At 51.4% G+C, this 18,465-nt stretch overlaps 2 protein-coding genes across 13 annotated transcripts in view; one reads left to right on the forward strand and one right to left on the reverse strand.

The window, feature by feature from the left end:
- Nucleotides 1–8,996, forward strand: part of LOC135575255 (alpha-protein kinase 2-like) — a 59,270-nt gene extending 50,274 nt beyond the window's left edge. For both annotated transcript variants that reach the window (XR_010468628.1, XM_065044491.1), the window contains one exon: nt 8,545–8,996. Coding sequence is in view for 1 of the 2 variants with exons in the window: in XM_065044491.1 (XP_064900563.1) it covers nt 8,545–8,557 (13 nt within the window). In the remaining variant the exon portion in view is untranslated. The remainder of the gene's footprint in view (nt 1–8,544) is intronic.
- Nucleotides 8,997–9,132: 136 nt separating this feature from the next.
- LOC102092327 (E3 ubiquitin-protein ligase NEDD4-like) overlaps nt 9,133–18,465 on the reverse strand; it is a 122,222-nt gene continuing 112,889 nt past the window's right edge. For all 11 annotated transcript variants that reach the window (XM_065044519.1, XM_065044516.1, XM_065044517.1 and 8 more), the window contains 7 exons: nt 14,499–14,572; nt 13,131–13,191; nt 12,794–12,853; nt 12,251–12,358; nt 11,982–12,078; nt 11,558–11,630; nt 9,133–10,511 (listed from right to left, as the gene is read on the reverse strand). In XM_065044519.1, coding sequence (XP_064900591.1) covers nt 10,409–10,511; nt 11,558–11,630; nt 11,982–12,078; nt 12,251–12,358; nt 12,794–12,853; nt 13,131–13,191; nt 14,499–14,572 — 576 coding nt within the window. In that variant the 3' untranslated portion in view covers nt 9,133–10,408. The remainder of the gene's footprint in view (nt 10,512–11,557; nt 11,631–11,981; nt 12,079–12,250; nt 12,359–12,793; nt 12,854–13,130; nt 13,192–14,498; nt 14,573–18,465) is intronic.

Here is an 18,465-nt window from a genome sequence, read left to right on the forward strand (position 1 = left end):
AAGAGATTTCTGAAGTGGACAGAGGACTAAAGCAAGAAGAGCATATTTGTTACTGCTATGGAAGGTATTTTCTGTCAGTAAGCAGAAGCTGCGTTTTGGTTTGAGGCCTGAATGGCTATAGCATTTGTAAACTGGCCCGTGATAACCGTGAGCAGTTTACGTGCTACAGGTAACTTGCACATAGAAACAACAGGGAGCAAAATATGGATCTTGAGCTCCAGACAAAATGAAGCAGTAGCAATTCCTGGCCAAGCACTGAGAACTGCAACACTATTTAACAAAAGTATTGAAAGAAGAATTAATTATCTACTTTACAGGCTGTAGAAACGGGGTTTGGGAGCTCCACAGGTGTTCGGACAAACAGCAAATTAGTGAGATTAGTGAGATCAGGTGTGAGGGAGGCTCAGGGGCCGTGCTGTAGGCTTTTCAGTTGGTGAGTGAAAGGCAGCGTAGTGAAGCCTGCAGAACAGCCTCTGGTGAGCTGGAGAAGTTTGCCTCTCGCACTGGATATTAAATTTACTGGATAGTACAGCTCCGCATTTCTTGAGACTGCCCTTCTGGACTGGCTGCGGTGGAGCGAGCTTATGCCCGGCAAGTAAGTGGGCTTCTGGTCTTTGGCTGTTACAGCGTGACTCACATTTCAGTACTCAGTAATCAAAAGAGGAGGTGTTGTGCCTGTGGTGCGTGCTGGATTTGATGCCCTTGATAGAACAGATAGCTATGGGAAATGAGCTGGATTAGAAGTAAATCACCAGAAAACTTGCCCTCCCCTGTCCACCCCCTCATCCTTCATGCCGTCTCTGAGGGTAGTGCAAAAAGCCAATGTGGTTAATGGGATCGGAGGGGGCTGCGTGTTTTGGCTTGAGCACGTGTGATGGCGTCTGTGGTTCGTGTTCCCGGCGGGGCTGGGGCTTTCTGGGTGAGGTTGCTCGGGGTGGAACAACAGGGCCTTGTCCAGATCAGCTCCTGGAGCTGAGCAGCGTGCACAGAGCCCCCCGAAGCGTTTTGCTGAGCGGGGGTCCCAGCGCCAGCGTGACGGCCCGGGCTGAGGCGACCCTGCCCCAGCGGTTCAGGTCTGGCTGTGCTGGGGCCTCCACCCCAACTGGCATGGGCTAGTGTCTGAGAACAAAGAACATCTTATCCTCCAGCTCACTGTGAAACACCTGCTGTGAAACAAAACCAGAGAGTAATGTGGCCGGTCCTTGTGCCTGTGCCTGTAATTCAGTGTTGGTGTGTGGCCGCACCAATGTGCGCTTGTTTGCAGAAGGAGCCCGCGCTCCGTGGAACAGGGAAGAGTTCCTTACGGTCTCGTGGGTGGGGAGGGAAAGGTTAGTGACTGTATGCACGAGCTCTTTAAAAAAGCACGCCTGGCTTTGGAAAAGCTATTAGCAATTGGATGCAAATAATAGGAATTAGCTGCCTATGTAATCACATAGCAGTTCAGATCACCAGAGCTTTGAATCTGTTGCCATGAGCTCACTGGTTTGCCAGGTTACACGATGTTGTGCTCAGAATACAGGTGGAAGTAAAATGAATTTGAGGCTTCCTTTTTTTGTGCTTCACCTTTAATACCTCACTGCATTGGTGTTTGAAAGAGGAACTGGTTCGCTGGCCAAACTAATTCTCTTTTTTTATTTGACATGGAGAGATGAAGATCCACTTGTGAAAGAGGGTTTTTGAAGGAAAAAAGTGGGGGAGGAGAGAGGGAAATTCTCTTTGGTTTGCAGTAAGTGTCTACTCTAAATATCCGCCTTGAGAACGTTTTCATGTGGAGATACTGCTGAGGTGTTTCAGTAATTTTTGGGTTTGGACCAGGGCATCTGCTGCGTTAGTCCGTAGTAGCCCGCAGGGATGTATCTCACGGCCGTCAGTAGTCCCCGTGGCGCGCTGCGGCGCGTCCGCTCTGCCGGACGCTGCGGCGTCTCGCTGCTGTTTCTCGGGATTGGCTCCGTGTTCTGAACGTTTTCACGTCTATGTTTAGTCTCAGAGGAATCGTTTGTATCTACAGAAGCCTGAATTTTGTTTGGGATTGTTTGCTTGTGTATTTTAAGATCTAAAGCTTTCTGCTGGCACTAAAACAACACTTTCCAACCTCTGGCTGGTGTTTGGTTGTATTGGTAGTCAGTTCGGCACATGCTGTTCTTGTTTTATTAATAGTAATCTCAGTGAATTAATTTTTACTTTCATGAAGTAGAACGCAGACTTGAGTTCATATAAAGATCAAGTAAAAATGAGTTATTTTCAGGTTCAAGTGAGGACTCCAACATGTAATTTGCAGTAATTTCATGTGATTTCCTTTCAAGGCTCATTCAGGGATTCAGAAATTATTCTCTCTGCTTACTAAGTTAAAAAAAGTTTGCGGGATAGATTCTGTATGAAATGAAGTGAAATGTGGAACTCACCTGCTGTTCTAGAATGCTCCTGAAAACTGCTTTGTCTTCTGAGCAAACTTACTCTGAGTGGACACAGCAGAACAGCAGGTGCACCGAGCTGGATCTGTGTCCCCGGGGAGGTGGGCTATTTGCTGTGGCCGCGAGCTGCTCTTCTCACACTGGCATGAGGATCTGCCGCGGTGTCCGTGGTGCAGCTGTGCTGTGCGAAGGTGGCACCGGCACGGCTGTGCCCGGCACGGCTGTTCAACGTTACTGCCCGGGGCTTTGCTGGGACGTGGGGTGGGACAGGGCTGCGGTTCCAGCGCCCGGTGCAGGTTCTGTCACTGGGCAGGGCTGCGGTTCTGGGTGCCTGGCGGGGCTGGTTCTCAGCAGAACCGGCTGCGGTTCCAGCGCCCGGTGCAGGTTCTGTCACTGGGCAGGGCTGTGGTTCTGGGTGCCTGGCGGGGCTGGTTCTCAGCAGCACCGGCTGCGGTTCCAGCGCCCGGTGCAGGTCCAGCCCCAGCTGCTGGAGGCTGGTGGGTTGTAGGAGCACGGGGCCGGCTGTGGTGCCTCTGGCGTAGCAGGGGTTGTCACTGCCACACTGGCACTCAGCACCCTGACGGTGTGCTGAACGGGTGTGCCCTGGTGCAGAGAGGAACCTGTGTTTTAATGTTGTGAAATGTGCCTTCTGCTGGGGAATTGCACCTGCGTTTCCAGTGTGACTGGTGATTTGGGGTACGATATTCTCGTGGATAGCTTGTTGGAGCTACTTCGTGTACGTGAACTTGAGAATGTTAAATATTAATCGTTCTTATCAGCCCTCTGTAAGCAGTAACCCAGGGCGCTGGTTTAAGTTCAGGTAAATGAGCAAACGCTCTGGGGCAGTTAATGAAACTGAGTGGCTGGTGTAGCAAGATTCAGTTTGTTTGACGCTTCTTAAACGCCAGCAGAACATCGAGTCCCGTGCTAATTTGGGATTGGTGGGCAGGTACCACGCTGCCGGACAGGCGGGTCTGCCACGCTCTGGAGCTGGCTGGAGACCATGCAGTTTGAATTACAGTTAAAAATAGTGCTTTTAAAGTGTTATTTATAATAATGATACTTTTTATTTGCGTGAAGGTTGGTGTGGTTTGCAGCGTGTGGTTGGCTTGGTTTGTGGTTCGTGTGCTGGGGCGTGAGGACAAGAGGCGAAACCGGCACACAGCACTGAAGGGTGATATGCGTTGCTTGTTTGAGCTCTCTGATCCAGCACCTATTGAAGTGACGGGTGTTGGACTGTGTCCCTAATTTTTAATAAAAATCAATGTTCTCTCTCTGTTTCTTTAAATCAGCTATTTTAAGGGTAAATTTTTCAGTCCAGAGGACCTTGTGTTCTGTGGATGAGCATTTGAACAAGTTCATTTGATTGGCCTATTGAAACTGTTGGCGTGGCTGTTTAGACTTAAAGATTTTTTTCATCTTGTTAGCTATACCTCATGAATGAACGTATGTGCTGTTAGCCAGAGCTCATGAGTGTATGTACCTTGTGGGCCTTATGGCATGTCTGACAGGCTGTACTAAAGTGTAAAAGTTAGCGGGGAAAGAAGAAGTGTGGTACTGGGAAAGAGTTGGAATGCTTTTGTATGGAGAAACCATGCCTCCCAAACCTAGAGAGTGCCATGGCACCCAGAGAGGGCAGTCTGCTTGATGTGGGCGTTTGTGTCTGCAGGAAGTGGAATGGCTTTTCCGGAGCCGCAGCTGGGGCGCGGGGGACAGTCTCCACGAACCAGGCCCAGGAGTTTCTCATGATCAGTAGTGGGCTTTTCCGTGTGTTTCGGGGTCTAATTCACATGTCACAGCGTGAAGGGTTTTGCTGAGCCCCTGTCTGGGTTTCTGGGTGGTGTTCCCCTCCCACCGTTGCCCGCCAATGGGACGGGGAGAGCAGAGCAAACAGGACACGCGATGGGTGACCGGAGGACGGGCTCTGGTCATTGGACTCCAGCCCCGGGGCATGGGCGGCTGTGGGCAAACAAAGATAGCGAGGCAGATGTGTGTATATACACGTTGGCCTGAGAGGCCAGAAGGAGAAAAGGCGTTTTTAATTAGTAACTGTCCCACAGGAAAACCCGATGACAATTGTTTCTGCAGATGAACGTAAAGCTGCTGTGACAGTCAGATGAGTCTCGGGTCTCTGAAATGCTGCTGGTGCTGGTACTGGTGTGTGCTCCGGGTCCTTGTGGAGCAGGGCCGCGGGGCTGTGCCCGCGGGTGCCCGGTGCTGCCGCGCTCGCTTGTGGTGCCTGCTGCCTTGGTGTGGGCAGAGGGTGCAGGGTCCGTACCAGCAATGTTTCCAGAGAGGCTGCTGTAGATGGAACTGTCATTCTGTACAAAATGTAAGAAACCGTCGCTTCCTAACCACGGTGAATATTTTATAAGTGCCCTCTGCAGTGCTTTGAATTGCTGCTGTTGACAGCAGGAAAGCGATGCAGTGAAGGAGGGTTCTGGGATGGCAGGGGCGGTGTTGGCAGTGGTGGGGACAGGCAGCCCTCGGTTCCATGGACCGCGGAGGAGGGAGATGCCTGGACCCGCACAAAATATTAACATCTAGCTGCTTCCAAGCGTGTAGGGTTTTTGTTATTGTTCCATGTAAAGAAACCCTTATTAAACTAAAGATATGTTCTGCATTACACTGAAATATTTAGAGGTACAGCAGAGAAGCGTCTGTCCACCGCATGCGACTAATATTTGCTGAGCATTGGTTTAGCGTCCATCTCTGTTATTCTTTAACTTCAGGCCAGGGTTCAAGGTTTACCGCGTGTTTAAAAGCTGGTTTTGCAGGGAGGTCGTGTCCTCCGGCTGACGCGGTGGCGGTGGGAGCCCGCGGGCTGAGAACGGGCAGCGCAGCAGTTGGAGGAACGTCCGGAGCCCGTGCGGTAACCCGTGCGGCACACCCGCGGGGCAGGAGCGCGGCAGGCGCCTGTCAAAATGGGGCACTCGCTCCGACGTGGCAGAACAAGCTCTGCGCTCGTCCCCCCGTTTTCCGCACATAAGCGGCAAAAATGGTTGTGTTTACACCTTGTGCAGTTGCACAGTGTCACTTGCTGGAAACGGTACATGTTTCAGCCAGGTTATTTGCAACGCATTGTGGTAAATTATTACACCACTGAAAAAGATATTTGAATTTGAAAAGATAAGCCAGAAGCATAACATTGAAAGGCTGTCAGGGTAGAAGAGAAGAGATTTCTTTATGTTTGTGATGAGTTTCTCTTTTTAATTGTATTTTATTACACTTTCAAGTTTAATCTGTAAAGCTGATGAAACAACCAGAGCAAATGCCGGAATATAAATGGGGTGAAAACTGCAGATGCGTTTGCGCAAGAATAAATGGAACTGGAACAAGGCTCTCAGTCACAGTCTGGGGAGATAATGACCGTGGTGACCCAGAGATGATTGTCTCTGGTCCCTGTGCGGGAGCAGTTCCTGTGGGGGTGCCAAGCAAACCTGGGGCCTGTCCGTGGACTGACAGTGGCTCGTGTGTGGAGTTACTGTGCAGCGGAAGAAAAGCCCGAAACCGAGCTTGTGATTCGGGCGGGTTTGAACCCCGGAAGGTTACAGTATCACAGTATCACAGGTTGCTGGAGCAGAGCTCGGCTCTGGTTTTTAATGGTATTTCAGCCATGATTGCCAGTAGGTTTTCACTGCCCAAGTTCTCGTCAGTTATAACTAAGTATTCAACAATAGCTGTAATTCTCACAGGCACAATTGCTCTGCTGCGTTATCCCTACTTGATTAACGTCCTGGCACACAGAATGGATTTCTGGGCATTAGCATTCACTGGGTGCAGGGTCTGGCTGCCCCGCCATTCTGCGGACAAGGGAAAATGACCATAGACGCTGTGCTCAGACTGCTGCTAATGCTGGAACTTCCCATGGTGCAGAAACTGTTTACATGTATCGATTCTATGGCTATTGATGTGCAAAGAGCCCGTCACGCCTGCAGCGCTGCTCGAGCTGCACGGCCCTGCTGTTCCAAGTGCCTTCGCTGGGCACGCGGCTGTTGGCACCTCTCTTGGCCTGTTTTGTTGGAATCTTGTCCAGCTGGGCCTTTAATTTGATCTGGTGTATGGGTTGTTTTTGTTAATGACGGTGAGCGTAAAAAAGAACGGGAACTAATGTGGATAGCGCAGGATTTTTCCTTTGCGAGCGGCTGCAGAGGCGGCGATTGGGGTCTGAACACGCGGACGCGGGGCTCGGGTGGATTTGCTTCGGGGCCCGCGGGCAGCTTGTCCCAGCTGGATGCTGCGGGGAGGACCGACAGCGGCCCACCCGCTGCTCCCTCCAGCGCTGCTGACGGCCGGCGCGCCGTGCTCGTCAGGGGCTCTGTGGGCAGAAAGGGGAGGCGGGGTTTTCTGTGGGGTTTTTGCTGGTGCTGGTTTGGTTTATAGTTAAATCAGGCATTCCCACTGAGAACAGAAAAGGCAACGTTAGTTCCATTGCTGTTAGTAGGACGTTGTTCTTAGCACTACATCAGAATTGTAACACTGAAGACCAACCCAAATTTCCCAACAGGCAGACTTGTATTGTTAAACAAGTTCACTTGGTTGCAATTATTTTGTTTGTAGTCTGTACATTATTGTGGGCTGCAGAAGAGTAATAGAAAATGTGCAATAAGAGCCATAGAACATTCACAGTTGTTTCAGGTGTGGCTTTCAGGACAAGTGTTTGAGTGTGGTGCTTTGTACGGCCCCTGCAGCATCGCATCGCATCGTTCCGGAAGGTCCACGGGAGCCTGGTGGAGCACTGCAGTTCTTGGTGTAGAATAGTGACGGGGGATCCGCTCCGGAGCTGGGAGGTGCCTGTTCTGCGTTTGCTCTGCTGGCACCGGAGAACGCTGCGCAACCGCTGTCCTTGTGTTAGTTGCTCAAATCCTCATCAAGTTGCCCTCTGCAGGTGCTTGTGCACCACTGGCCAGTGGGAGTTTTTCTCAGGAACACCTTTTATTCAGCCGAAAAGGTGTATGAGTGACTGTTCCATGCGCGCAGTGAGGCTCGTGGGGAATCACTAAGGGAAAGGGGCGCTGCGGGCAGGCGGGAGCGAGGGCGAAGTATCAACTGCTGTAGCTTCTAAATTCTTTATTAAATATTTAATTAAGTTGCATCATTTCATTACAACAACTTCATTTTGTCACATTGAGCTTTCGCTGTCAGGAAAACAAACTACAATTTCTTTCACTGCTCTTCAGAAAATAAATGGAAAAAAATGACATTTGTCTATAAAGAAATCCTTCCCCCACAGTGTATCAAGTCTAAATAGAGGTTAAACTGCATTAATTGTGAAAAAGAGCATTATTTATGAGTTGTACTTTTAAAATGAATTTTAAGGTAGTTTGGCATAATTTCGAAGAGCCATCTAGTATAGGAGGTGATTTAACAAAAAACAGACCCAAAAAATCAGTGTGAATTTACTCTGGAATGTTTGGCGCTTGTGCATGTTTGGGAATGTTAATAATGTAGTTTAAATTAACGCCCGTTCACCAGCAGAGCACAGCAGTGTTGCTCTCTGCGCTCCGGGGGCTCCGGCCGGTCCGCGCGGCCGCGGCGCTGCGGATGCGACCTGCGGGGCGAGCCGCGTGCGCTGCTGCAGCCGCACGGCGCGCTGGGAAAGCACGAGGTGCGTGTGAAAACCACTTAGACAAGGGGAAAAACCACCCGCCATGTAAGTGGAGAAGGGGCCTGGACAAACGGCCGCTGGTGCGCGGGACGGGGCGGCGGGTGGTGACATTCGTATCGGTAGATTCCAGTTTGATAAGCGTCCCCCGCATTTCAAATGTGCATTACGTAGTGCAGTGCCCTAACAGGTGGGTGAAGGCTGCAGGGGTTTTCTAATTTTAAATACAAAAGCATATGTTAAAATGTACATTAGTTTTCTTCTGTTTTTAATTAAGATGTCCAATCCAGTAATGGACCTTTTGTTTCCTGCTTTTTAGTAGCAAACAAGAACAGGTTTAAGTACCACCTTTATGATTGCCATTTATTAGCAAAAATAAGCAGCTGAACAGGCCCTTCAGAAGTGCTGTTGGGCCGTTCTGCGGTGAGTGTGCTGTGTGAAGAAAGGCACAACGCTGTGGTGCAAGTGCCACTGCTTTGTGGTTTAGATGTTGGAGGTGAATGACACTTGGCTACCCTTTTTTCCTAGAACGATGCCTTGAGTGCAGCTGCACGCAGGAGTCGTCCAGGACGGAGGGCGCAGAGTGCAGCTCGGATCCAGGGACAGCACTGCGGCCCGTGCTACGGGCGCGCTGCACAACGAACTCCCTCTCCTCCGCGCTCCGCACAGCTGACACCCCTTACTCTGCTCCTCGCTTGCTGCAAACTGGAGGTAACCTAACACGCTGAAGGTGAGTGGAAACACTTGTTACCTTGCTCTCTCAGATACGGGCCGTGTCCTCGTGTTTGGGCTCTCACCTCATGTGGAAGGTCAAAGGAATGTCAGGAAACTCAGCAGCAGAGGAATCTTTGCCTGTGTTCAGGTACCAGAGCAGCCTCGGCCACGCACGGGTTAGTGCTCAAACTGCGTTAGTGCGCGAGCGCGGCGGAACGTTTCCGCTCGGGGCTCCTGCTCCTGCCCGGCCGGAAAGGCTCCGGCGAGGAGCCGAGGACTGGATTTGGCACGGGGCATCTTGCTCCAGAAGCACTGCGGGGGTCTGGGGAAAGCCTGTCCACGCTGCGTGTTAAACGGCTGCGGCTCTGGTGCTGCTGGCATCATTAACTTCAGCCCATCAGATACAAATCTTTCACTTTTAATCTGTCACAAAAGAGATGCAACTCTGACAGTATAGTTTAGGCATGCAACATGTCATAGGTAACAAAATTGATTAGATAGCAGTGTATATTAAATAAATCTTTGTGATTAAGTAAAAAATAAATCACCAAACAATTGCTGAGAACAAGTCTGCAGGCTCAGCTCTACATCTGTTTGTTTCTTTTATACATCAGCAGCAGCCAAATTCACAATTGATAGATATTGCACCAGAAAGACATGTGCAGTGAGAAGGAACAGAATCACATTGATGTTGATGATAAAAACCAGATATGATTTCCATGTGGTACATAAAGTGCCTTTAGAGTGGGCGCAGTTAGAAACAAACCAAACCCCGTTGTTATTTAGATATCATCAGCAAATGCATACAGATAGGAGACAAACAGATCTGTTTTCCATAGTGCCAAATCACGCAGTGCCAGGTTTCATTCAGAATGCCTCCACTGCACACAGTCAAGAGGAAAGGATAAAAGAATCACTGTACAAAGGTAAGGAGAGGGTTAAGCATATCTTCCTAGAATGGTTAATGCCAACCCTACCCCAAAATGCTTTATAGTACACGTAAATATTAGCAATAATGAGGCAATTTCTTTATTGAGCATGGGATTTGGCATGCCATGGTATGATTCTCCCCTGACTGGTAACTATTGTAATATTTATACAAAAATGCAACATCCAGTCTGTAATTCTGGATACAGAACTATCTCTGTGCTCAGTGAGAAGAGCTGCTCTCCACACACGGCCCACGTAGAGCTTATTTCCAACACAGCTCTCTCCTGCTTGCTTAATGGCTGGGGAACGTGGGGCTCAAATGTGTTCTGCAGAAAGGACACTGGCAGCGAGTCTGGTATGAAATTAAGAAAAATGCTCATTTTTCCAAGTATATGATATTTAATTGTAATGAAACAAAATCTGAAAATGTCTAAATCAATTAAAAAGTAAACATGAGTTGTAATACTATACCTGTAAAATGATTAATTCCATTCATTGTCATTAGAAATTAGGTAAAATATTTATTAAGGGCTTTGCCTACAGAGGCACAACATAAATAGAGTAAGTCCTGCTGAAATGTGATCAGAGTCCCGGTGGAGGAGCCGCGGGGGCAGCCCCGCGGGCGCCGGTCCCGGCGCCGGGCAGCGGCACCCAGGGTTTGCTGCGTGGACCCGCCAGAGCCACCCGGTCCCTCGGCAAGCGCCGGAGTGCAAGCGGAACTTGCTTGAAGGGCGAAAAAGGCGACGGTTTAATCCACTCCTTCAAATCCTTGAGCGTTTTCAACTGCCATGAGCAGCTTCTCTCGCAGATCTTCAAAAGATTCATAAAGAGGTAAGTCTAGGCGATTAAAGCTGCAATGTAGGAGGAAAAGAACCGTTTAATTATTCACTGAAAAACACACACAATTTTAAAGACAAAGGAAGCATTAACTGATGAGGGGCCCTAGCAGAGGATGTGTCTTATTGTCCTCAGGTGCAATGGCTGCACTGTCCTGTGCAAACCGAGCTGGTGCCCGCGGTGGCACCGAGCCCAGCGCTGCCGAGCCCAGCGCTGCCGGGCCGGCTCGGCCTCCGCAAACAGGGCCTGGCTGGAAGGGGAATTTGTTAAGTTTGGGAAGGGAAAAACCCCAAACAACCAGAAAAGCCACACCGGCTGTTTAGTGACTGAAGACGTCTTTGTCAAAAGGCTGGTTGTGCAAAGGTGGTGTGAATTTGTGGGACAGACGCTCTGCCCTCTGGGAGAGAGACGAAACAGCCAAAAGAAGGTCTTGGAAAGGTCCTGTAGAATCTAGCCCAAGTCTAACAGGGAACTGAAACATCAGGAGGACAGGTGGGTTCTGGAAGGTGGTAGGGCTGGCTTGGTGTGTTTGTTCTAACAAAACTTTCACATTTTTCCTAAGGCAGAAGGCCCTGGGAAGCCATGAGGAGTTTGGGAGGGACAGGCATGACAACCTGTCCGCGACACGTGGGGACTCTGCAGCGGCAATCGCAGCGCGTTCCACCTGCTCCCCCCGCATCGTGCCGCAGGTACCTCACGTGAGCGCTGAGGTATGTGATACGGGGAAAAGGCTCCTAGCAGAAGGGATTCAAATTACTTCCATGTGTCAATAGCCCAGTGCTTTTCCCAGTTTGCAGGCTACCATAGCACTTCAAATATGATGGCTAGCATTTGGTATAGAGGGGTAGCAATTTCTTCAAACGTAGTATAAGATAAAGTGGGAAATAGCTATTTCTTCTCTCTAGCACATAGTCTAACACATAAGGAGTTACTAGAAGTCCTGAATTGAAAGGGTTACTTGGAATATGATCAAATAGCATTAAAGTGTCAGGCAGTTGTCCCTTTCCTGACAGCACAACAATCCCGAAAAGCCGTGTAACTTCATGCTTGGAGGACTTACCATGTGTGAGCTCTGGGCAGCTTATCGGGACTTCCCCATTGCTCTATTGTAAACAGCTGAGGCCCGTTTGAACCTGCGTGAAAACGAAAGTCATATGAAATATCAATTGACTACCTAAGTAGTATTTTAAAAGTTAAACACGTGCATAAATTGTAGGCTAGACTTTTCATCTGGTACAAACTCTCTTAACTAAAACTATGCTGAAGGAAATAGGAATGTGGTTATTGTTCCAAGTCCAGTTAGCTTGTTAAGTTTATCTGACTACCTTTGCATGGAGCGCATATAATGCTCAAGGAGTAACCCGGACATTAACACTCCGAGACTGAATGCCGGTTAACCAGCATTCGTTCTCCTCCTCACACGGCACGAGCGTTCCGGGGGCAGGGCTGGCATGCAGACTCCCCAGAGGGCACAGGGAGCTCACCGTAGAGCTCAGCAAATCCGTTCATAGGCACGCGGGACGTCCCCGTGACAAACTGCAGCAACCGGATCCGCTTCTCCGCATCCATCAGTAGAACGGCCTGTTGGCAAACACAGGCATCACTGCCACGGCTGTAGAGACCGTTGTTAAAACAAAACCGAGTAAATTGTCTGTTTCAGACTGTAACAGACGTGTAACGGGCTCCACAAACAACACAGTAACTATGACTTTTTGGATTAGCTGGAGAAGCATATGTGATAAACCAATATTACCTTCCAGAACCACTGGATAACGGGATGATTGGGGCAGTATCCATTTTTGTAGATCGTGTGTTGTCTCCAGTCATTAACATCAACATCGCCAAGGCCACACATCAGTAACTGCACAGGGAGGTACATGGTTAGGGTGTTAACTGAAGACGGGATTGCCTTATCCTGGACACTTAATCAGGCAAACAAGGTCACGCCTGCCCCGTCTGCCGACGTTCTAAACCTCGGTGCACGCAGAGGGAGCCGAGCTGCTGCTCAGGAGGCGCTCGCAGCCCTGTTCTGGAGGAGGCCGTCCGCGCCCCCGCAGCGGCTGCGCTGGCACGGCCTGGCACGGCCTGGCACGGCCTGGCACGGCCTGGCTGCTGGTAGCTCAGACAGCTCCTCACATCTTCACACACACACACGCTCCGCCGCCTCGCTGAGTAATCACCATTTCTGGTGCTTTTACGTAATCTATAGATTTATGACGAGCCTAGAACATAACGCATCTTGTTGTGATGAGCATTATGAATCTGTCGTTTCTGGATTTTAATTCAACAAACTCACCTCTAGTTCATTTTCATCAAAAATTTTAATCAGATCAATAGGAAGAAGTTCTGTGAATCCCTAAGAGAAAGAACAGCAAAGTTAAGTTTTATCTAACTGGATCTTTGGCTTTAGAAATGAATCACCCAATTTAAACTTGAAAGAGAATGTTCTTATTCTTATCAGGGCAAGATGATATGTTCTTACACAAGGTGAAACTGTGAGATCATAAAATCACCCCAGAATTAGTGCGGTTCTGCAGAGCTCCCCACCCCTTAACGCACACACTCGTGTGTAACAAGTCTGCATTAAAAAACCCATAGTTTTGGGAAAAAGCCCAGCAGGTAAAGCACCTTACCTCCAAAAAGGCGTTCATCTGCTTCTGAACTCTGTTGACGAACCTCCACTGGATGACCAGGCTGCAGGAAACCAACAGAACACGTGAGTATTCTCAACAGGACCCGCAAGGTGGGGTGCTCCCACCTTTCCACCCCTCAGCGCTCCAGCCACGCCGAGCAGCGTCTGAGTGACCGTGCACGTTTGTCTTGCGTGGCCGATGGAAATGGTGGTTCTGGTTTGAACACTCGAGCTGCATGCGCTCCGTGTTCTCCAGAACCGGGAGGTGCGATGCCGCGGGGCCCGCTGCGGCGCCCGTCACCCCGCGTCCTCTGGGCACGCGCCCCGGGAAGCCGGAGCCTCCGCTCGGGGTGCTGTCAGTGCTGCTGGGGGTAGGTGCCTAAAGAATTACACATTCTGTTCTTCAGAGCTCTGAGTAGTTAACAGTTCCCATCGAAGTCTACAAAATTTGAGGATAGATGTAATTCGATATAACAAACTGCCTATAAATAACTAAATACATGAAAACGTGCAGTATCAAAGGAAAAGGCTCGTGTTTCAGCACCAGCCACCTCAGGACATTAGCAGCTAGTGAGTCAGTTTATCTGCCTTCCTTTGCTGCTGCAACAAACGCTGCACAGTAAGTAATGCAGACAAATCACCCGATATTCTATAGGCAATGCTGTTTCATTATCTACACGACATCGGTGATATCACGTAAGTACTACATACGTGTGAGAAGTCATCGTTTGGATGTTATGACACAAGAATAAAATTGTAACTGTTGCATTAATCATTTCCAAATGAGCGATACCAGCATTGATGGTAATCAGCCACAACAGTTATCTGCGTGTAAACCTGACTGACCACGCGTTCCCAAGAGCTTTTCCTTTCTGCACTGTACTGAGGTGATGGAGATCTAAAAAGTTTATGATGTCTAAGATTTTGCATCTTAATAATGAAAAAAAGACACAAGTAAAAAATTGTGTGAAAAAAGTGAAAAAGAGCTGGGAGTGCAAATATATTGTGTGCAAAATAATGAAAAAGAATGGTAAAAGCAGCACTGTGTTGCTGTTCCACCGCGACGGCCAGTCGGGTGACGGCACTGCCAGAGAACAAGGTACAGATTCCCAGTGCCTGCAGAGAAGCCCACGGGACAAGCAAATCCACACGTGGTCGGTCAGCAACGCAGCCCCGCGGCCGCGTAACTCATAGAAAGGTATAAATTCAGACTTGGTAAGGACGGGGTATGAACAACGCAACAATAGGATTTAGTGTAAAGGGTCTCTGCTGCTGTGCTGCGGTACGAACTGCAGCGAGCGCAGCGGGGTCAGCTGTGACACAAGTACAACTGCTTTCCTACAGCAGGAGCAGTTCGGAAAACACTTACTCAATGTACTCCCGCTTGTTCTCGTTTGTTACCATGATTTCCGACCCATTGGGCTTCAGGTCAACTTGATATGTCTGTATTAAAAACACAACACAGCAGCGCGTGAATTCCGGGCACACGGGGCTGCAGCAGCATGTCCCACACAGTATCAGCAAACCCTCGTGCTCCAATGGCGAAGGAGACATCTACACAGGCTGCGTTTAAAACGGCAGCAGTAGGGACTGAGGACGAGCTGATCATGTCTAACACTGACTCCTGACTCATATTCATTACCAAGGCAGAAATCATGGCAGGAGGGGAAAGGGGGAGGGGGGAGGGGGGGGGATATAGAGAGGGGGGAAGGGGGGAAGAAAGGGGGGGAAGAAAAGGGGGGGGAGGGATAGACAAGAGGTAGGGGGGGAAGATAGATAGGAGGGGGGGGGGGAAGATAGCTAGGAGGGGGGGGGGGAAGATAGCTAGGAGGGGGGGGGGGAAGATAGATAGGAGGGGGGGGGGGAAGATAGATAGGAGGGGGGGGGAAGATAGATAGGAGGGGGGGGGAAGATAGCTAGGAGGGGGGGGGGAAGATAGCTAGGAGGGGGGGGGGAAGATAGATGGGGGGGGGGGAAGATAGATGGGGGGGGGGGAAGATAGATAGGAGGGGGGGGGAAGATAGATAGGAGGGGGGGGGAAGATAGATGGGAGGGGGGGGGAAGATAGATAGGAGGGGGGGGGAAGATAGATAGGAGGGGGGGGGAAGATAGATAGGAGGGGGGGGGAAGATAGATAGGAGGGGGGGGGAAGATAGATAGGAGGGGGGGGGAAGATAGATAGGAGGGGGGGGAAGATAGATAGGAGGGGGGGGAAGATAGATGGGGGGGGGGGAAGATAGATGGGGGGGGGAAGATAGATGGGGGGGGAAGATAGATGGGGGGGGGAAGATAGATGGGGGGGGGAAGATAGATGGGGGGGGAAGATAGATGGGGGGGGGAAGATAGATGTGGGGGGGGGGAAGATAGATGGGGGGGGGAAGAAAGATAGGAGTAGGGGGGAAGAAAGATAGGAGTAGGGGGGAAGATAGGAGGGGGGGAAGATAGATAGGAGGGGGGGGGAAGATAGATAGGAGGGGGGGGGAAGATAGATAGGAGGGGGGGGGGGAAGATAGATAGGAGGGGGGGGGAAGATAGATAGGAGGGGGGGGGAAGATAGATAGGAGGGGGGGAAGACAGATGGGGGGGGAAGATAGATAGGAGGGGGGGAAGATAGGAGGGGGGGGAAGATAGATAGGAGGGGGGGGAAGATAGATAGGAGGGGGGGGAAGATAGATAGGAGGGGGGGGGAAGATAGATAGGAGGGGGGGGAAGATAGATAGGAGGGGGGGGAAGATAGATAGGAGGGGGGGAAGATAGATAGGAGGGGGGGGGAAGATAGATAGGAGGGGGGGGGAAGATAGATAGGAGGGGGGGGGAAGATAGATAGGAGGGGGGGGGAAGATAGATAGGAGGGGGGGGGAAGATAGATAGGAGGGGGGGGGAAGATAGATAGGAGGGGGGGGAAGATAGATAGGAGGGGGGGGAAGATAGATAGGAGGGGGGGGGAAGATAGATAGGAGGGGGGGGAAGATAGATAGGAGGGGGGGGGAAGATAGATAGGGGGGGGGGAAGATAGATAGGAGGGGGGGGAAGATAGATAGGAGGGGGGGGAAAGATAGATAGGAGGGGGGGGGAAGATAGATAAGAGGGGGGGGAAGATAGATAGGAGGGGGGGAAGATAGATAGGAGGGGGGGGAAGAAAGGAGGGGGGGGAAGATAGATAGGGGGGGGGAAGATAGGAGGGGGGGGAAGATGGGGGGGGAAGATGGGGGGGGAAGATAGGAGGGGGGGAAGATAGGAGGGGGGGAAGATGGGGGGGGAGATGGGGGGGAAGATAGGAGGGGGGGAAGATGGGGGAGGGGAAGATAGGAGGGGGGGAAGATAGATAGGAGGGGGGGGAAGATAGATAGGAGGGGGGGGGAAGATAGATAGGAGGGGGGGGGAAGATAGATAGGAGGGGGGGGGAAGATAGATAGGAGGGGGGGGGAAGATAGATAGGAGGGGGGGGGAAGATAGATAGGAGGGGGGGGGAAGATAGATAGGAGGGGGGGAAGATAGATAGGAGGGGGGGGAAGATAGATAGGAGGGGGGGGAAGATAGATAGGAGGGGGGGGGAAGATAGATGGGGGGGGGAAGATAGATAGGAGGGGGGGGAAGATAGATAGGAGGGGGGGGGAAGATAGATAGGAGGGGGGGGAAGATAGATAGGAGGGGGGGGGAAGATAGGGGGGGATAGGAGGGGGGGGAAGATAGATAGGAGGGGGGGGGAAGATAGATAGGAGGGGGGGGGGAAGATAGATAGGGGGGGGAAGAGATAGGAGGGGGGGAGATAGATAAGGGGGGGAAGGAGGGGGGGGAAGATAGATAGGAGGGGGGGGGAGATAGATAGGAGGGGGGGGGAAGATAGATAGGAGGGGGGGGAAGATAGATAGGAGGGGGGGGGAAGATAGATAGGAGGGGGGGGGAAGATAGATAGGAGGGGGGGAAGATAGATAGGAGGGGGGGGGAGATAGATAGGAGGGGGGGGGAAGATAGATAGGAGGGGGGGGGGAGATAGATAGGAGGGGGGGGAAGATAGATAGGAGGGGGGGGGAAGATAGATAGGAGGGGGGGGAAGATAGGAGGGGGGGTGGGGGGGAAGATAGATAGGAGGGGGGGGGAAGATAGGGGGGAGATAGGAGGGGGGGGGGAAGATAGGTGGGGGGGGGAGGAGATAGATGGGGGGGGGAAGATAGATGGGGGGGGGGAAGATAGATAGGAGGGGGGGGGAAGATAGATAGGAGGGGGGGGAAGATAGATAGGAGGGGGGGGGAAGATAGATAGGAGGGGGGGGGAAGATAGATAGGAGGGGGGGGGAAGATAGATAGGAGGGGGGGGAAGATAGATAGGAGGGGGGGAAGTAGATAGGAGGGGGGGGGATAGATAGGAGGGGGAGGGTGGGGGGAAGATAGATAGGAGGGGGGGGGAAGATAGTAGGGGGGGGGGGAAGATAGTAGGAGGGGGGGGAAGTTAGATAGGGGGGGGGAGATAGTTGGAGGGGGGGGGAAGTATAGGAGGGGGGGGGGAAGATAGATAGGAGGGGGGGGGAAGATAGATAGGAGGGGGGGGGGAAGATAGATAGGGGGGGGGGGGAAGATAGATAGGAGGGGGGGGGGAAGATAGATAGGAGGGGGGGGGGGAAGATAGATAGGAGGGGGGGGGAAGATAGATAGGAGGGGGGGGGAAGATAGATAGAGGGGGGGGGGAAGATAGATAGGAGGGGGGGGGAAGATAGATAGGAGGGGGGGGAAAGATAGATAGGAGGGGGGGGGAAGATAGATAGATAGGGGGGGGGGAAGATAGATAGATAGGGGGGGGGAAGATAGATAGAGGGGGGGGAAGATAGATAGGAGGGGGGGGGAAGATAGATAGAGGAGGGGGGAGATAGATAGATAGGAGGGGGGGAAGATAGATAGATAGGGGGGGGGGAAGATAGATAGATAGGGGGGGGGGAAGATAGATAGATGGGGGGGGGAAGATAGATAGAGGGGGGGGGAAAAGATAGGGGGGAAGATAGATGGAGGGGGGGGGAAGATAGATAGAGGGGGGGGGGAAGATAGATAGGAGGGGGGGGGAAGATAGATAGGAGGGGGGGGGAAGATAGATAGGAGGGGGGGGGGAAGATAGATAGGAGGGGGGGGGGAAGATAGATAGAGGGGGGGGGGGAAGATAGATAGTAGGGGGGGGGGAAGATAGATAGGAGGGGGGGGGGAAGATAGATAGGAGGGGGGGAAGATAGATAGATAGGAGGGGGGGGGGGAAGATAGATAGGATGGGGGGGGGAAGATAGATAGATAGGGGGGGGGGAAGATAGATAGATAGGAGGGGGGGGGAAGATAGATAGATAGGAGGGGGGG

This window comes from Columba livia, chromosome W (genome assembly GCF_036013475.1).
Source record: "Columba livia isolate bColLiv1 breed racing homer chromosome W, bColLiv1.pat.W.v2, whole genome shotgun sequence".
Classification (NCBI taxonomy): Eukaryota; Metazoa; Chordata; class Aves; order Columbiformes; family Columbidae; genus Columba; species Columba livia.